At 40.6% G+C, this 20,048-nt stretch overlaps 1 protein-coding gene across 1 annotated transcript in view; it reads left to right on the forward strand.

The window, feature by feature from the left end:
- CTNNBL1 (catenin beta like 1) overlaps nt 1-20,048 on the forward strand; it is a 176,606-nt gene that overhangs the window by 27,214 nt on the left and 129,344 nt on the right. The window contains exons 2-3 of the mRNA XM_005568970.4: nt 10,962-11,150; nt 15,525-15,631. Coding sequence (XP_005569027.1) covers nt 10,962-11,150; nt 15,525-15,631 — 296 coding nt within the window. The remainder of the gene's footprint in view (nt 1-10,961; nt 11,151-15,524; nt 15,632-20,048) is intronic.

Raw genomic sequence — 20,048 nt, forward strand, 5'->3', positions numbered from 1 at the left:
TGGCTTTAAATAATTTAAAGTCTGGCCAGGCATGGTTGCTCATGCCTGTAATCCCAGCACTTTTGGGGGTCAAGGCAGGTGGATCATTTGAGGTCAGGAGTTTGAGACCAGCCTGGGCAACATGGCAAAACCCCATCTCTACTAAAAATACAAAAATTAGTCAGGTGTGGTAGTGCATGCCTGTAGTCCCAGCTACTTGAGAAACTGAGGCAGGAGAATTGCCTGAACCCACGAGGTGGAGGTTTCAGTGAGCCAAGATCGCGCCACTGCACTCCATCCAGGGAGACAAAGTGAGACTCTATCTAAAATTGAAAGAAAGAAAGAAAGAAAAAGAGAGAGAGAGAGAAAGAGAGAAAGGAAGGAAGAAAGGAAGAAAGAAAGTCTGTTGTATATACAGGGCTTTGCAGTTTGCAGTCAATGAGAGAAATTGTATTCTGTGCTTTCTCTCCGAAGTCCTGTATTTTTATCTCATTTTAATCTTCCTATCCCTTAGCCTACTAAAGTAAAGTTAGTCCTGTGAGATAGCAAAGCAAGGGCTGAGCATTTTTATAAATGCAGCATTGATAAGTCTAATGACTTATCCAAGGTCACGTGGCTCTTAAGTGATTTACCACTAGAATGCAGATTTTTCTGATTTTTGGTTTGCTATTTGCATTGTACCACCTTACTTCTTTTAGATCAGTGCTGTTTTGTTGTTAAATTGATGTCTAACAGTCCCTCCAGCACCTAATAGAGTGATGTTCAGGTTCTTTTAGCTCAGTAAATACTTCCTTAATGAATGAATGGATGCTGATGGTTCTGGTGTAGCTGACAAAACAGATTCATAAGTGTGCTAAATGGAGATAGTTTGCCTTCCAATAACTTTACAAGTAATCTGCCTATGTTAGTTTTGATAAAGAAACCAAATCAACATTCAGCTTTCTGATGTAGCTGTAGAATCAATCAGAGCAGATGTCAAAGTAAATCATGGTCATTAAAGTATAGTTTGTACTTCTAAAAAAGAAATCTATACACCCTTTGGCGGTGAGATGAATATATATTCAGGCTTTAACAAGGAATAAAAATTTTTTGGTAGGAAAAATGGATTAAGTAGTCTTCATGACTAGTGATTTAAATCATAAATCACAACCATCTTAGCTGTCAGCCAATCAGATTACAGATCATAAGTGAGACTGTTTGTAATTTTGATTTTTGATACATTGATATTTTCCCCTTCATTGTGAACATTGATAAAGACCATATTCTCCAGTAATTACTGTAGTCTTATTGCCTGTAATTTTTTTTTTAATTGGGCATAAATGGTGGTTCTCTTTTATATTTTGCAAAGACTCTGCTTTGGGATTTTGAGGAGTTCTTGATACCTATTTTTTCCTCCAGAAAAAAAGGTAGTAGGTTGACATAATTCATTGATCTTTTTTTGAAGCTAGTCTTGCAAATTTGCAGAGGTGTAATATGTATTTATATATGAATATCTGGCATTTTCACTCAGACATTTCCTAAAAATATGATGATGATAACACCTTTCATTGGTATAGCGATTTGTAGTTTACCTAGGGCACCTTTGTGAGGCGTATTGTTTAATCATCACAACAACCCTTTGAGGTGAGTGGCATTTTCTGTCTCTGATTCCTTTGATATCTAATTATGAACTTTGGCTGATGATAGTTGCAGCATTAGAGAGTGTGAGCTTTTTCATTTGTGGTGCCTTAAGCAAATTTGCAAGGGAGCCCTGATGTTAACTTTGGCAGGTTTCATGCCTGCAAATATTGATTGAGCCAGAAGTCCTAGTTGTAAAATGTCACCAGTGAATGTGCAGCCAGTAAAGGCAAGGGAAAACTCATTACTGCAACTCATCTGTAATTTCTGGGTCAGGCCACTCACTACCATCTGGTAAAAATGAATGTTTGAAAACTCCCTTTTATTCTGACAAAAGGTAATCAGAAGAGGTTAACAGCAGATGATTTCTGAGCATTTCAATTTGGTTAGACCAATGCATCCACAAACGGGTTTGCGACATTCCATATGTCTAATTATTCCAAGAGGTATTAGAAAGCTTTAAAATTATGAAATTCCAAAATAATGGTAGGAAGGAATATAATTATGTGTGTATCCCCCCCCCCCTTGCCCCCTGCCCGACCGTCTTGTTGAAAGTGTTTATTCTGAAATAGAAAAGGCAATTGGGAAGGAAGAAATAAGAAGGATTGCTGTCTTGAAAAATGTAATTTTTTTTTTTAATATGAGCGAGACTAGACATGTTTTACATTTCCTTAAAGGGGGAAGTATTAGGAACCATGAAGGAGAGTGTAAGTGGAAAGGTCTCTCCTCAATTGAATGAGCTTCCTAACTGAGTGATTCAAAGGTGGAGGCGGCACAGTTTAGGGAGGAGGTGAGTATCTGGTCACTGGAGGTGTTAGGAAAGCCCTGGCATATGCCTGGGCAGAGATATGTTAAAAAGGATTCAAAACCTAAGATAGATAACTGGGTGAGATCAAGGGTGCCTGATGCCTGAACTGTCTCTAGATAGCCTCAGAATTATTGCAAGAAGTTGTGGATCCAGAAGTACACAAGCATTTTCTGAGAAATGAATACATAATCTCTCTCTCTCCTCTCTTTTTTTGTAAATGTGGACATTAAAAACACAAATTCAATGAAAAATATTACCAAATAATATATAGTAATTTATTTGTTCGTCGTCATTGTGTCTTAATCATTGGGTACCAAAAAATGGAAGTCTGGGGGGCAGGTAGTCCTGTCATTTTTTTTTTTTCTTTTTTTGAGACAGGGTCTGTCTGTGTCACCCAGACTAGAGTACAGTGGCACGACCTTGGCTCACTGCAGCTTCCTGGGCTCAAGTGATCCTCTCACCTCAGCCTCCCCAGTAGTTGGGACTACAGGTGCATGCCATTATGCTCTGCTACTTTTTAAAATTTTTTATAGGGACAGGTTCTCACTATGTTGCTGAGGCTGGTCTCGAACTCCTGAGCTCAAGCGAGCCTCCCTCCTCTGCCTCCCAAATTGTTGAGATTACAGGAGTGCGCCACTTCACCTGATTGGTCTTGTCAAATATTTTGACATTAGAAAAGGGATCCACATTTAAAAACCTAACTATTAGTGGTCAGAGTTCTTTTCAACCTTAAGCCTCTTTGATTTTTTTTTTTTTTTTGAGACAGAGTTTTGCTCTTGTTGCCCAGGCTGGAGTGGAGTGGCACGATCTCAGCTCACCGCAACCTCCGCCTCCCTGGTTCACGCAGTTCTCCAGCCTCAGCCTCCCCAGTAGCTGGGATTACAGGCACGCGCCACCACGACTGGCTAATTTTTTATTTTTAGTAGATACGGGGTTTCACCATGTTAGCCAGGATGATCTCCAACTCCCGAACTCAGGTGATCTTCCCTCCTCAGCCTCCCAAAGTGTTGGGATTACAGGCGTGAGCCACTGCACCTAGCCCGCCTCTTTGATTTTTTAATCAAGTATGTCAGGAGAGATAGGGAGCTCAGTGTGGTGTTTTCTATGGACCAAACTGCTTCTGTACTTTAGCAACCCAGGCCTTTAGACTGGGTGCAGTGGCTCATGCCTGTAATTTCAGCACTTTGGGAGGCCGAGGCAGGCTGATCATTTGAGGTTACACATTCGAGACCAGCCTTGTCAACATGGTGTAACCCCATCCCTACCAGAAACACAAAAATGAGCTGGGTGTGCTGGCACATGCCTGTAGTCCCAGCTACTTAGGAGGCCGAGACAGGAGAATCGCTTGAACCCAGGAGGCGGACATTGCAGTGAGCCGAGATCGCACTACTGCATTGCAGTGAGCCGAGATCGCACTACTGCATTGCAGTGAGCCGAGATCGCACCACTGCATTCCAGCCTGGGTGACAGAGTGAGGTTCCGTCTCAAAAAAAGAAAAGAAACATAGGCTTTTATGTACATGCATACGTATATGCATAAATGTCTGTGTGAAAGAGGTTATTGTTCTCAGCTTATAGACTGAGAAAACTGAAGCGTAGAGGGAATAACTTACTTTCCAGGGCTGCTGAGTAGAGGTGCTAGGATTTGAATTTAGGAAATTCAAATTTGAATTTGAATTTAGGAAATTCAAATTTGAATTTGAATTTAGGACTTCAAAACTGATTCTCCATACAGGTTGTCACCGTTGCAAGCAGATTAGGAATCATTAGCTCTAGCAAAATGAATTGAAAGCCTTTTCCTGTTGATGGTGGTTTATTTCTAGTTATATCCTGTCTAAAATAGCCACTAGTCTTGTGTTCTTATATTTTAATAGCAGCTTTGTTTACTTATTTACTAGTGGCTGCTTCTGGGTCCTCTTATTTTCTTACCAACCAGTTTTAAGGTAACATGGAGAAAAAGGAAAAGCACTATATTGGGATTTAGAAGCCTTGTGGTCTTGCTCACCATAGGCAAGTAGCTTAAACTCACTCACCTCAGATTTCCCTATTCTATTAATATAAAGAGAGAGAAAGACTAAATTATCTCCTTCTCCTGGTTCAAATTACTGTCTTTCCTGTTGTCTGATATCTTGGAAAGAGTACTTCATGCTCCATTTGGAAGATCCTTTTCTGAAGTTAGCCAAGCTCCTAAGTTCTAGATGAAGAATTGTTGGTTTATTACAAGGTTTAGAAGGTTTCCTTTGACTTTTTCCATTTTCTTATTAGAATTGGACATCTTTTTTCATAAAAGTACCTTTTACAAATTATCCCCTTTCTTAGCTAGGGAACTTGGAATGTTGAGCTGTATTTAGACACACACACATGCACACATTTACACTCTTACATTCTGATACAAATGAGCTCTTCACATTAATAATTGCATTGTGTGTTTTCATAATTTATCATAATGATGCTATTATTGCTCATTACAGAAGTTCTCTTTTTACCCCCCGCCCCCAAGCCTAATTGAGGTCGAGACAGCCCATAAATGTGATAATATAGATTGCATGCTCAGAGGAAATGGGGTTGGTTTCATAGTGGAGTTTTAATTTAGGATTCGTTCTGGTGATGTAGCCTCTTCCTATGGTACATTACTTTGAGCTCAATATAACTGCATGTTCCCACAGCCCCTCATTATAGCTACAGCTTCTCACTGCTTTTTAATTAAAAAAAAAAAGAGGGAAAAATGAAACCCAGAGCTTAGGTTGGATATTGTCTGGGTACGCAGGGAGTATCCTAGGCAGATTGCTTATTTAATTTTTTTAACTCCTTCAGAGCTCTCATGAAGATGTCTTGATTTCTGTTTTCAGGGGTATGGTTGGAGCCACACACACACACACACACACACACACACACACATACACACACACACGTGATAGGCCTCAAGATTATTGGCGAGTAAAGGCATCTATCTATTATCGTGAAGTCCACTCTGAGCTTGAGTGAATGGGAAACCTTTATCCTAGAAAGGCTACCAGCTGTGTGGTTGGTTGGTGGGAAATACTTAGCTTTTATACCACTTACCACCTATTGGGAGTAAGGCAGGGAATTGTAGAAGATTGTAAAAACCCTTAAAGGCTGATGTTCGGAAGTTAAGAGTTAATCATTTTTCTCTAGTCCTGTGGGCAGCAGAGGCAGAGAAATGACTTTATTAAGAACAGTTGCTTTTGTCATTCCTTCATCTTGAGGGATTCCAAATACCTTTCAGATACCAAAACAAATTAGTCTCCAAAGGTGACTGGTAAGCATGGCTTAAGCCTCTTGGGATTGGTTGTGTAAGACACAGGGAGAGCTCAGCCTGAGCTGTTGACCTCTGTGACAGGCTGTGAGTATTACATTCTTTCTGTGGATCAAGAGCCCTTTGGCTTCCCTTTGGTGAAATCAGTTTGACAGCTCTGAGCTTCTTCCCTGCTTAAAATTCTTGTTTTGTTTTATATAACCTGTCGCTCTCTCAGTGGTGAATATTGGGTAAATATAAATTAGGAAGTTTATTTCTTGGTCAGGGTGTTGAGTTAGCTTCATAATTTTTAGTGTGAATCTTTCACGAACAGGCAGGACTTCCACTTTTTTAGTCCATATTTCATTCAATGTTGCTGGAAAGGCAAATCCATTTTAGCTTGTATCAGGGAGCTGGAACCCCTCAGATGGAAATCCTCTAGGCCTGTGCTATTCAGTGCTGTAGCCACTGGCCTCATGTGACTGTTGAGTATATGAAATTGGGCCAGTCTGTATTGAGATACACCATAAGTGTAAAATACATACCAGATTCCAAGAACTTAGTGTGAAAAAAAGAATGTAAAATAACAAATTAGTAATTTTTAAATATAGATTACATGTTGAAATAATATTTTGGGTATGTTAGATTAAATAAACATATTATTACCTGTTTCTTTTTAAATGTGGCTACTAAAAAATTTAAATTACATCTGTGGCTTGTACTATATTTCGATTGAACACTGTTCCAGATTGTTAAGCTCTGATAACAAGGCAGTGTTTGTCTTGTTCACACTTATGTGTCCAGTACCCATCACAGTACCTCATACAGTTGGCACTTAGTTGAAGAAATGAATCCTAACTCTTATTATTCAGAGTGGTCAAATCTCAGGAATGATTCAAAACTTTTCGATTTGCAGTGTTAGTGTTTGAAAAAGAGACATTTGCGGGTTAAGAAGAGAAATGAAGAGAAGTTCTTACAGTTTTTGCCTTTAGAAGAGAAATGTGGAAATAAACCATATCAGAGCCTTTGCATGGCGTATTCTCTGTTGGAGAGGGAGTTGGGAGCTGCTGTGTTGCTGAGGGAGCTGTCGCAGTTGGGTTCGGCTCTGCCAGAGAGTTGTCATGAGGAGCTAAAGCTAAAGCTGAATACTGTGTGTGAGGGAGAAGGTTGGAGAAACAGTTGGTGAACTTAAAGGTAGCCCTCTTAGGGATGTTATACTTAAACACTATTAATAAAAGTTAACAGAGTTATTCTTGTCTCAAGAATCCACACTGGCCCTGTTTATCCCTGTGTCCCTAATTATACATGACCCTGTTGGAAGCCTGGGACTGGCAGCTGATTGCTTGAAGACCCTTCAAGCGTTATGACTCTTTAGTAAGTTATTTGTTGAATTAATGATTTAAAAAGTATTGTTTTAATGTAACCAAGGTCTTATGTGACATATTTATAGGTGAATGTTCTTGCCTGAAAAGTCCTCAGATCTGTCTCAGTTAGGGTCCTGGAATCTTGGCAGATTGGCGTTTTCCAGAGATCAGATTCACCTTTGAGAAGGGACCAGGTTGTCTTTGCCAGAGTTTATTAAAAGATCTTAGGCATCCTGTCTTCCTGTTATAAAATAGAGCTGTTAACTGCTTCTCACTGCCAGAGATGTGGTGAAGATTGAAGTTCTGCAGAAGAAAAGTGCCATTTTAATGGGAATTAAATAAATGAAACTCCTCCCCTGAATTTTTTTTTTTTTTTTTTTTTTTTTGAGACAGAGTCTCGCTCTGTCGCCCAGGCTGGAGTGCAGTGGCCGTCCTCCCCTGACTTCTGAAATGTTTGTTTTAAAGGAGAGGATTGGAGGATGTGTTTAAAGAGACATTGCTAGTGTATTTTTCTATTTTGCATTTCTTAACTGTGGCAATATTTAGCTTTCTCCTTTTAATTGTGGCCCACTAACTTTTCTTTCTCTCCTCGGAGATAAACAATCTAGAAATCTCCTTTCCGTGGAGAACTATGGAGCTCATGCCTTGACTTGGCTGCTGCAGTAGGCTCACGCTAATCAGAATCGCAGCAGGGCTTCTTTTATGAGCTTGAAAGAATTAGTCTTCCCAGAGGGCTGAAGTTCCTTACCTGCTGAGGAGCTACAGATTTCCGGTTGGAAGGCTGCCCTCCTTTAGGATGAATCTACCTTCCCTTCCTCTTCTTACATGAAAACCACCACCTCCTTTTTTATTTGTAGCTTGTCTGTGGTTACTGGCATGTTGCTTTCCTTTTTATTTTTCTTTTTTAGGGTAGAGTAGTAATGATGATAGTAGATTTTTGTAATTTTTGTCCTTATGGAAAATAGAGTGTGTTCATATGAAATTATCATCTAGCTCAGGGAGACTAGGAAGAGAGTGAAAAATAGCAGGTGGTACCCTACAAACTAAATTGTCGAATGTGAGTTTTCTCAACAATGTCATATGCTCAGACTTACTAAAGCACCTGGGATGTGGAGCAAGCAGGAAACATGAATAAAGAGGGGAATGCCTTTCTACCACTGGCAGAGTACAGTTCAATAAAAGTCAAAAGGGAAGATGTGTAACATGTATAATAGAAAATTTTCTCTTATTACCAAACAACTTAGCAGGCTGGCAGTGAAAGTGGCATTTTCTTCTGTTTGGTAGTAACGGACCACATTGCACCAAGCATATTGCTGGTGGGTGTGATTACTATATCAGATAAAGAAAATCTCATTGAAGAATCTAACACAAATGTTTTGTTGGAGAAGACAGAATCATGTGGATTACCTCACAGTGATGATTTTAGGTATTTGTTCAATACCATTATGGTTTAGAATTCTTTCACTTGAAGTTCACAGAGGAAAGAATTATAATGTCCATTTACAGATAAGGAAACTAAGGTTTAGAGAGGTAGGCGACCGGCCCAGAGTCGAATCAGGAGTAAGTTGAGCTGAATGGAGACACTGGGCTGTTTGGTGTCTGGGCAGTGCTCTGTCTCTTCAGCTCTGAAGCCCCTTTCACTACTGCTCTGTTTTATTCTAATTTAATGGAAAACAACACTAAGAACTTCTTAATTGATTGCATTGTAAAAGGCAAAATGAGCTGGCTGCAGTGGCACACACCTGTAGTCTCAGCTACTCAGAAGGCTGAGGCAGGAGGATTGCTGGAGTCCAGAAGTTCAGGTCCAGCCTAGGCAACATAGTGAAACCTCATCTCTAAAAAGTAAACAACAACAACAACAATAAAAGGCAAAATGAGGTCCTAACAGAGTACGGTAGAAAGGTCCTTGGCCTAGGAGTCTGGAAGTGCCAGTTCTGTTTTCAGGGGTGCGTTAATGGTTTTGTGATCTTATGTAATATTTGGCTTCTGGGCTTTTATTATTATTATTATTATAATATTTGATTTAAAAACTTTTAATTAGCAAATAATTGTATATATTTATGGGGTACAAGGTGGTATTTTGATATATGTCTACAGTGTGGAATGATTACGTCAAGCTAATTAACAAATCCATCACCTTTAATATTTTTTCTGTGGTGAAAATATTTAAAATCTGTTTTATCAATTTTTAAATGTACAGTGCATTATTTATTATATTCAGCATACAGTGCAATAAGTTACTAAAGCTTATCTTCCTGTTTAACTGAAACTTTTCTTTTCTTTTCTTTTCTTTTCTTTGAGACGGAGTTTCTCTCTTGTTGCCCAGGCTGGAGTGCGATGGCACGATCTCAGCTCACCGCAACCTCCGCCTCCCAGGTTCAAGCGATTCTCCTGCCTCAGCCTCCCAAGTATCTGGGATTACAGGCATGCACCACTACGCCTGGCTAATTTTATATTTTTAGCAGATACAGGGTTTCTCCATGTTGGTCAGGCTGGTCTTGAAGTCCCGACCTCAGGTGATTTGCCCGTCTCGGCCTCCCAAAGTGCTGGGATTACAGGTGTGAGCCACCACACCCAGCCTTACTGAAACTTTATACTCTTCAGTCAACATTTCCCTCCATTCCCTTCCTCCACAGCCGCTGGTGACGATCATTCTGCTCTCTACTTCTATGAGTTCAGCTTTTTTAGATTCTACATACAAGTGAGATTACGAGGTATTTGTCTTTCTGTGCCTGGCTTATTTCGCTTAGCTTAATGTCTTCCAGTTTTATCTAGGTTGTCTCAAATGTCAGAATTTCCCCGCTTTTTAGAGCTGAGTAGAATTCTATTGTGTATATATACTTTTTAAAATCCATTCATCTAGTGACGGACACATAGGTTGCTTCCATATCTTAGTTATTGTGAATAACGCTACAACGCACAGGGCAGATATCTTCTCAGCATACTGAATTCAATTCTGTTGGTTACATACCCAAAAGTGGGATGGCTGGATCATATAATAATTCTGTTTTTAATTTTTTGAGGAACCTCCATCTGTTTTCCATCATGGCTGTATTTATTTGTATTTCCACCAACAGTGCACAGAGTTCTCTTTTCTCCACACCCTCAACAACGCTTTATCTTCTGTCTTTTTCATGATAGCCATTCTGATAGGCGTGACATGATAACTCATTGTGGTTTTTCTTTGCATTTCCCTGGTGATTAGTGATGGTAAGCTTTTTTTTTCATGTATCTTCTGGCCATCTGTATATCTTCTTTTGAGAAGTGTCTATTTAGGTCCTTTGCCCAGGCTCTGGGCCTTAACTCAACTCTTCTGTAAAATAGAATTGGGAGTGCAGTAGACATTCAGAAGTTACATATGTAATATTTTATATTTGGACTACTTGTGAGTAACTGTAGAGAAAGCTTTGTAATCTTTCATAGATGTGAATTAAAACCAGGTGCTAAGAGGTTGACATTGGGAGTTATATCTTGACTAGTACATGAGCCTAACCTGGCGTCGCCATCTTAAGATAGCTTTGTTGCTATTTCCATATACATAGGAACTTTTGTGAAATGGCAAAACTGTATATAAAAAAATTCCCACTGACTTTCATGGTATATTTATAGAATCATTAAGGATCTGAAAAATGACCACATAGAGCTTTACTCCATGTGGTGGGAGAAATTGTATGCTGGCTGCTTTTGAGTCAGAGAATTCTTGAAAGCTTTTAGGATATTTGCTGTCTATGCCTTGCAAAGTCTTTTTTTTTTTTTTTTTTTTTTTTTTTTTTGTAGAGTCAGAGTTTTACCATGTTGCCCAGGCTGGTCTCAAACTCCTGGGCTCAAGAGATCTGCCCTCCTTGGCCTCCCAAAGTGCTGGGATTATAGGTGTGAGCCACCATGCCCAGCTTCTATGTCATGTCCAGCTCTAAAATCCTGTGTTTCTTTTCTCTCAGCCCAATAGGGGCACAAAACGTCCCCGGGATGATGAAGAGGAGGAGCAGAAGATGCGTCGGAAACAAACTGGTACTCGAGAACGTGGCCGCTATCGGGAAGAAGAAATGACTGTGGTGGAAGAAGCGGATGATGACAAAAAAAGGCTGCTTCAGATTATTGACAGAGATGGGGAAGAGGAAGAGGAAGAGGTAACATGGCAGCGATGGGTGGGAGCTGAGATGGCCGGCCCTATAGAATGTAATTTTGGGCCAAATACTCAGCTTGTCTGAGCTTCCCATCTTCATCTGTAAAATGGGGTTAAGAATTCATATTTCATCGCGTTAATGTGAAGGTTAAGTGGGCTAGGGCAGTTGGGAAAGCATCTTGTGAGATGTAAAGAACAAGACAGAGTTTTCGAATTATCCAGGCAGGCTTCCTGGATCTTACTGAGGACACATAGAAGGCACTTGTGTTATTACCTTTGAAAGAGGGATCAAATTTTATCAAGTGGAAGGAAGGGCTTTTTAGGCAGAGAAAATGGTGGTATTAGCAAAGCAACAAAAGTGGAGAAGTTTAAGGGGGTGCCACATTGTTAGATATTTAGATGTGACTGCAAAAGTACAGCTTAGGGAAGGAGACTCCTCAGGGCCTTTCTCTTTGCTGTTCCCCAAGATGCCTTGGGGCTTTTCCACTCATTCCTGCCTCTGGACCTTCGGACCTCTGTGCCCTCTGTTGGAATGCTCTTCTTCCTTGATGCTTTGTATGGCTGGTTTCTTCACATTCAGGTCTCAGTGAGATGTTTCCTCCTCCAAGAAGTCTTTCCTGTGTAGCCCTGCAAGCCGTTCTCTCATTCCCTCATCACTGTGTTCTGTATATTGTCTGCACAGCACGTATCATGATTTGAAATTCTAGTTGTTTATTGTGCTCATTGCTGTCCTCCTCCCAACCTCCCATGAAAACAGAGACTGGCTCTGTTCTGTTCACAGCTCTATCTTTGGTACCCAGAGCAATACCTAGCTCTTGGTGGGCCCTTAATAAATATTTATTGAATGAATAAATGAAGCTGGGAAGAGTGGAGGTAAAATATCAGTGATTAAAAACAAAATGACCTTACCTCTGTGTCTTTTTAAATCTTTAAGTGTTAACTTGTATGTTATTTCACTCTGGCATTTTGTTCAATATGAATTATGGAAATAGAGTCTTAAGAGCCAGCTGTTTTTTGGTTCCCTCAAAGACACGATGCTAAGTTTGGATTTAAAAAATGAGGCTGGCGTGTGAATCTGAGAAGAAGAAAAAATGGATTCATATTCCAAAAAGGTCTTTACTGTGTTGTGACAGTAGCTATTTCCTTATTAGGATTTGTACTAGTGTTAATTTGGGGGTCTGCCCCTAAAAGATGATGGCACTTTAGAAATATGTGGTGGGAGACAGTCCTGAATTTTTGAATTTCCTCTCTGAGGGCAGCAGCCTTGCCAGGGCTTAGACAAACAGTGTGTGTAGCACATCCTCCCTCCTTTCCCTCCTCACCAGCTTCTGCTCAATCTGTTAGCCCTGCAGCAGCAGTTAATTGGCAGGTATAATTCCCATGTAGGGCAAGGCTGGTACTGGAGGATTAGGATAGTAGCTGTCATGGGTAAGTGGTTTCTAGCCTGGGAGACAGAAATGTAATGTGGGACCAGCCCTTCTGTTAAGGGACAGGGAAAAAGAGATCACTTTGTAAAAATGACACATGGAAGGCTACAAGTCCAGGAGTTATTTTCTCACTGCCACCAAAGTCCCATTTGATGAAAAACAAGTGATGCTTGCCCCTGTAAAGTCACGTGAACTTGTAAAATATTATTGTCCTTTTTGTGCTACATCACCAGCATTCATCTTTCTGAAATCTCCCTCTGGTTTCTGACGTTGAGCTATTGGAGATACTGCTGTGGCTGATGACTAAGACTGATAATTCAGTTTCCCCCAGTGTTGGAGAGAAATTAAAGGAGGGAAGGCCAAACTCTGGAGAGGCTAGGACTTCGGAAATCCCGTGAGAGCTGTGTTAACACTAATGTGGTTTTTCTCCAGAGTGGGGCACGATGTTAGCTAAGAAAAAGAAAAGTAGCAGATATTGAGCTTGCTTGAAAGTGATTTAACTCTTTCCTAGAAATGTTTTGATTATTTTGGTTAAATTCTAGTGGGATGTTGGGTACATTGTGCCTGTTGCTAATAATAACCATAACAGCTTGCATTCATGTAGTTTACAAAGCACTTTTATGTACATATTTTCTTTAGGTCATCTCTATGACCTTGAGAGATACAGGTAACATTTTCATTCCTCCCCTCCCTTCCCCTCCCCTCCCCTGTCCTCCCCTTCCCTTCCCTCCCCTCCTCTCCCCTCCTCTCCCCTCCTCCCTTCCTCCTTTCCTCCTTTCCTCCTTTCCTCCCTTCCTTCTTTCCTTCTTTCCTTCCTCAGATCTTCACGGAGTACCTGCTGTGTGCCAGACACTGGAGAGTCTACTTGTGCCACAGAACAAGTAGACATGGGCTAGCAATGGGGGTCTTTGCCCTGGTTTGGGGTTGGAGAGATTATCTGGGCAGATCCTGCCAGATCCTTACATAGATCATGTGAGGGGTTTGGGATTTTATTCTCAGTGTGTGGTGGATGAATTCAGGAAAGATTTAGGAGTTAGAATTAGCTGGACTTGATGAAGCTTTGAGGAATATATTCAGCAAAGTAACATTGTCACATGGCTAGTAAGTAGTGAAATTAGGCTCTGAGTCTTGACTGAGCCAGGACTCTGACTTGTTTTTACCACATCAGGGAACCTCTCTTTAAGCTGTAGACCCTGGGGAGGAGGTAGGGGTTCGATAGAGAACCTTGGGATCTAGGAATCATTGGTATAATCTAAGAAATGTGTCATGCCGAAAATGAATTTATGGGTAGCTCCCACTTAAAGCCCAATATGTGGAAATAGAAATTTAATAATAGAATAATAGCTAACATTTTTGAGTACTTATAAAATTATGGGATGATTCAGTGCTTTCCAAAAGGATCTATTTCAGGTTCTCTTAATAGCAGTTTCTTTATCGCTTTTAGGCTTGAGTTATGGTCAATGACTACAAAGCTGTGAAGCTTTGAGTTGGGATAGTATTGAGAGAAGCAGGGTGCATTGCAGCACACTAATTTAAACTGGAAGGTAAACTGAAGATAAAATGTGTGAAATTTTAGTGTAGATTTTTTGGAGAAAAAATGATTTAGTTTTCAAATATTCATTTTATTTGCTTTCATAGGTATTATTCCAATGTATGGAGCCAGAAAATTCTGTATGGTCTACTAGCTTTTTTCTGCATTCTCTAGGCAGGGTTACTAAATTCTTGATGCTACTTCAGGATTCAAAGTACCTGTCTGAATTCCTTCTCAGCATCTAGTAAGGACCAGGCAAAGTAATATATAAGAAATGCTAAGCAGTGACTGTAGCTAATTAACAACCATTCTTAGTTAACGCACTGTACAGAAACAGGCAGTAGGTTGGATTTGGCTCATGGGCTGCAGTTTGCCAACTTCTGCTGTAGGAAAAGATTAAGGGTCACTGTCACTGACCCAGAGTTTGACCTTAAACAATTCTTTTAAACCTTTCAGTCTTATCTTACATGGATAGCAAAGGAAGACAAGGTAAATGTATAATAATATTATCTAATATTGTTGCTTACTCTGTGCCACACAGTGTGCTCAAGAAATGTTTGTTGAATGAGTGAGTCTTTAACACCTTTTCTTTTTTTTTTTTTTTTGAGATGGAGTCTCCCTTTGTCACCCAGGCTGGAGTGCAGTGGCACAATCTCAGCAACCTCCGCTTCCGGGGTTCGAGTGATTCTTGTGCCTCAACCTCCCGAGTAACTGGAACTACAGGCGTGTGCCTGTATTTTTAGTAGAGATAACGGTTTTTCCATGTTGGCCAGGCTGGTCTTAAACTCCTGACCTCAGGTGATCCACCCATCTTGGCCTCCTGAAGTGCTGAAGTGCTGAAGTGCCCAGTCAGTGTTTAACACCTCAAACTGAATTTCCTGTGTTACAGATAGTGGGCATTATGTGAGACATCGAAAGTGATATACACAAAAAGAAACATGTGATTACAGGCCCTTAATCCTCATTGTAATCGGGGAGATAAAGTGTGTACTGTGGCCGGGCACAGTGGCTCACACCTGTAATCCCAGCACTTTGGGAGGCTGAGGTAGGTGGATCATGAGGTCAGGAGATCGAGACCATCTTGGCTAACACAGTGAAACCCCGTCTCTACTGAAAATACAAAAAAAAATTAGCCAGGCGTGGTGGCATGTGCCTGTAGTCCCAGCTACTCAGGAAGCTGAGGCAGGAGAATTGCTTGAACCTGGGAGGTGGAGATTGCAGTGAGCTGAGATCGTACCACTGCACTCCAGCCTGGGCGACAGAGCCTGACTCCATCTCAGAAAAAAAGGTGTGTACTGTACATTTAACCCAGAAAGATCAATGGCAGAGTGAGGTGGGGTATAAGAGCCACCGGAAAGTAGTGACAGTGAATGTGAAACCCCTGGGGACTGAAGTTGTTGCATTTGTCTCTTTGTACCAGGAGGAGCCATTGGATGAAAGCTCAGTGAAGAAAATGATCCTCACATTTGAAAAGAGATCATATAAAAACCAAGAATTGCGGATTAAGTTTCCAGACAATCCAGAGAAGTAAGGTTCTGTTCTACTGACACCCTGTCTCCTCTGTGGCGTTTCGTTGGCTACTTTTGTTTTGGGTTTGGTTTGTTTTGGCTTTTGTGATTGGGGCCAGGAATCCCAGGATGACCTCCATGTTTGGGAAGTCACTAGAAGGACTCCTAGGACTCAAAGTCAGTGATACTCAGGGCTGTGGTTTATTACACAGGGCACACAACGCGATCAGCAAGGGAGAAACACAACATCAGGTGGCGTCTGGAGAAATTCAGATACAGGCTTCCTATGTTTTTTCCTTCCCAGTGGGTGGGATCATACAGACATGCTTCTTTCTTCAGCAGTGAAATGCAAACATGTGTGCAGTGATACAGATTGAGACTCTGAGTTCAGGGTTTTTATGGAGGACTGCTCATGTAGGCATTCTCTGCCAGTAATAACTAACAAAATTGCAGGCTCCTGGAAGGAAAGCAGCTGTTCAGTGCCCTGGGCTGACAAAGCAGCAACCTTATCACTTAGGGAACATTTCAAAAGCCAAGTTCCTGGCTGCCAGCCTAGGGCCAGCCTTGTAAGCCAGCCCTTTTCAAGATCAGCCCTGCTATGTTAACTCTCCTGCATTATTCTTTTCAATGCCCAAAGAAGACTGATCGTGCCTGCCATTAGTGATAGCTTTACTGTGGAGATCATGTCAAAGACTCTGAAGTTAGACAAATATTGGTGTGATACACACATGCCTTTGAATAAGTCACTTCCCCTTTCTTAGCCTTGGGTGTCTCATCTGTATAAGGAAATAATGCCTTCCTCACAGAGTTGTATGAAGATTAAAGGAGAATAATGGTAAGTGTTTAGCTTAGTACCTGGCACATAGTAGGTGCCCATGAGATGACAGTTAACGTGAGTTTTACTGCACTAGCACCTTGGTGCACTGTGAAGTGCTAATATGAGGAATCTGGCATCTTTCAGTCTGTCTTGAATCCTAACCAAGGGGACTTTCACATTTATACAGTTTTAATGTTCTAAACCTCTCTTTCTCTCCCTATCTTTGTCCCTCCCAGGACATACAATTTTAATGAATCTTAATATGCCCAAGGCCCCCAGGCAATTAACAGTTGAGTAGTAAAGTCTTTGCACTCAAGTTTATAGGTTACTAGGGAGACTGACTATAAAGGCAAGGTAGAAGGAAACAGACACTTGAAAAGAGATATGAGCAGAGTTCTGTGGGTGCTTAGAAGAAGAAACAGTATATACCAAGTTGGGAGCTATTGAGGGCGTCACAGAAAAGATAGTAGTTGAGTTGAGCCTTGAAGATTCATTTTTATTAGGCAGAAAAGAACACAGAAAGGCATGCCAGGCAATATGAGGAGCATGAACAAAGGCCCAGAGGTGTCAGAGGGCACAGAGTCTTCACGGCAACCTAGTGAGGCCAGCGTGGTCAACTGTGTTGTCCCTATGCTGTGAATGAGAAGGCAGGGTGGGGAGAATGTGGTTACTGGGCCTAGGGCCACAGCCCTCTTTGATAGTAGGAATAGCTATTAATAGAGCAGGGCCCAGCTTACCCAGCACCAGCGTCCTTTCAGGTTTTGTACTGGTCTCCACCATACAGGAGCACTGTGTGTGTGTGTGTTTGTGTGTGTGTGTGTAATTACACGAGTAATGCATGAATAGATTGTCATTCTGAAAATACCAGTGGTACATGAGTAGAGTGAAAAATGAAAGTTCTCCTTCACTACTCTGATCTCTTTCTATTCCTCTGCCTAGAGGAACCTTGTGAACAGTTAATTATGCGAATGTATTTGTTTCTACTCAAATCACACCGTACATATTCTGCACCTTGATCTTTTGGGTCATATAACAGATCTGTCCATGGTAGTACAGGCATGTCTACCTTGTGTTTTTTTTTAACTGGTGCATAGTATTTCATGGTTTGGAAATACCATGACTTATTTAATTATTTTCTATTGATGGACATTTTATTATTTTAAATATTGACTTTTATGAAGAATGCTATAGTGTACCTACTTGTATATGTGTCTTTGTGTGCATATGTTTCCGTAGGATAGATACGTAAATTTGGAATTCCCGGATTGAAGGGTATGTACATTTTAATGATGGCTACTGCTAATTTTCTCACTCTATTTTTAAATTCTCCTCCAGCAGCAGCATCTCTTTTCTTGTGTTCTTGCCCACAATGCATGTGATCAGTCTTTAACATCTTTGCCATTTGTTTTGTTGTTATTTCTGTACTCAGTGGTTCCTGCATTATACTCTGTTCCTTTTAGGAGATGGACTGTGTCTTGTTTGTCTCTAGTGCCTACCACAGTACTTGCCTTGCTGTAGGTGCTCAATAAGCATAAGAGAGCTTATGTAGTGCCTGTTGTCTTTATTACGTCCCCATTGCTTGAACCTAAGGATACATTATGAAGAAGCTATGCTGCAGGTTAATAACACGGGAAATGTAAGAAATTCAGCTTACTTCTTTGAACACCGGTATTTCCTTTGCCCACTTGGTAGATACACGTCTGTCAATATGGAGCAGAGTTTCTGCAGGTTATGTTCACCATCTACATCTTAGGTACTTAGTGTTACAGTTCATTAACTGGTTTTAAGACAGTGTGATTTTATTTTAAAAAATCAGTCGTGTTTTTGATTCAGACAATGTATACAATAGTTTTAGAATTGGACATATGAAAATTGAAATTATGCATAAAGAACTTTTTTTTTCATGTCAAAAAGCAGTTAGGAAACTACCTTGTGTTTTAACCTTGAGTTCTTGAATTCTTACTGGTGCAGTGTCTTTCATAATTCTCTAGATCAGCGAGGTGCAATTAAGATGAAAATTGCTAGAGCGTATTCGGATGAAACTTTCCGGTTGAGATCAGAAACATTCAAATTTATTTTCCCATATATCCAATTGTCATTTTGATCGCGTACCCAAAAATGCCTCTCTTCATTGGACTGCATTTCAGATTCAGTTGACAGTTCTCCTTATGCAACCTCCAGTTTGCACCGCGCAATCTTTCTCCCAAACACCACATTGACTGGAGTGTGCTGTTTCCCTAGAAAGTCCTTTAATTGTTCTTCTCTTTATTTTTGCAGGGACAGATTTACTTAGTTTACTGATTTTCAACCTTTTTGGTCTCAGGATCTCCTTGTACTCTTAAATTATGGAATATCTCAAAGTGCTTAGAAAATTCTGGAAAATACAAGAGTAGACAAGCACACATTTCATTAGCCATCAGGGCAATGATGTCATCATGTCATGTAGCCCTTCAGAAAGCTCCATTGTACACTCCTGAGAGAATGAGAGTGAAAAAGGCAAATGGTGTCTGAGATATATTATAAAATAGTTTTGATCTTATAGTTCTCTGAAAGGATCTCCAGCCACCCCACTACCCCATCCTGGGGTCCTAGGGACTACACTTTGAGAACTGCTGATTTAGTTCGATGGAGGGAGCATCATGTTTCCCCACCAGTGATTGCATTTAGGACTTGTCAATTTCTGCAGCTTTCCCAGTGTTTTTGAGCTTTGCTGGTCATTTGCTAATATTCACCCCTGTGGTTGAAGGAGAATATCCTGCTGGTCTGAAGCAAATGCACATGGGCAGGCTAGGAAAATATTCTCTGTCATATCAGATGGAATCGATGACCCCATCTCAGCCTGGGTTACTGTTTTAATATGTTGCTCTATTGCTTTCCCGTCACCTCTAACTTGATCCTTTCCCCCAGCTGTGAGTCATCTATTGCTGAAAGTATGCCTAATTCCTAAAGACAGTTCTCTGCAAATAGTAGTGTGTGCTTTAAATGAATAGGCTCCTGAGTAGGCTGTGCTTGGTCAGGCAGAACAGAAGACGACTGTGACAGCATAACAAACTTGAGGGTACATAGATTCATTGAGTACTTACTATATGCCAGCTATTATTAGGCACTGTATATATATTATCTCTTTTAATCCTCACTATAGTTTAGGAAGATAAGGAAATCAGGGTCTAGCAATAAGTTAGTTAATATTCTGTGTCTTCCTTGATCAGGTTGGGACACCACACTCTGTGTTCCAGTGACACTTCTCTTGGGTAGTGCCAGGCACCCTTATAATTAATTGTTTGTAATAGATTATTTATATTTGATGGAGGCCAGAAACTGGGATTATTTTATCTGTTATATCCTCAGTGCCTAACACAATGACTGGCACCTAGTATGTGCCCAGTAAATATTTGTCAATTCACTGTTCATGGCCACACATCTAGTAAATAGCATGGCTGGGAGTATGACCCAGGTCAATCTCATTCCCAAGTCCAGCATTTCTCACGATATCTTGTTACTCACGTAACACTGGACCCAGTATATTTTTGTAGTATTTCCCTGCTTGCAATTTTATTCTCTGCTTGTTTGTTTTGTTTTGATAATTTTCTGACTTCCTGAACTTAAAAGCATTGGGTTG

Source organism: Macaca fascicularis, chromosome 10 (genome assembly GCF_037993035.2).
Source record: "Macaca fascicularis isolate 582-1 chromosome 10, T2T-MFA8v1.1".
In the NCBI taxonomy this organism is placed as follows: Eukaryota; Metazoa; Chordata; class Mammalia; order Primates; family Cercopithecidae; genus Macaca; species Macaca fascicularis.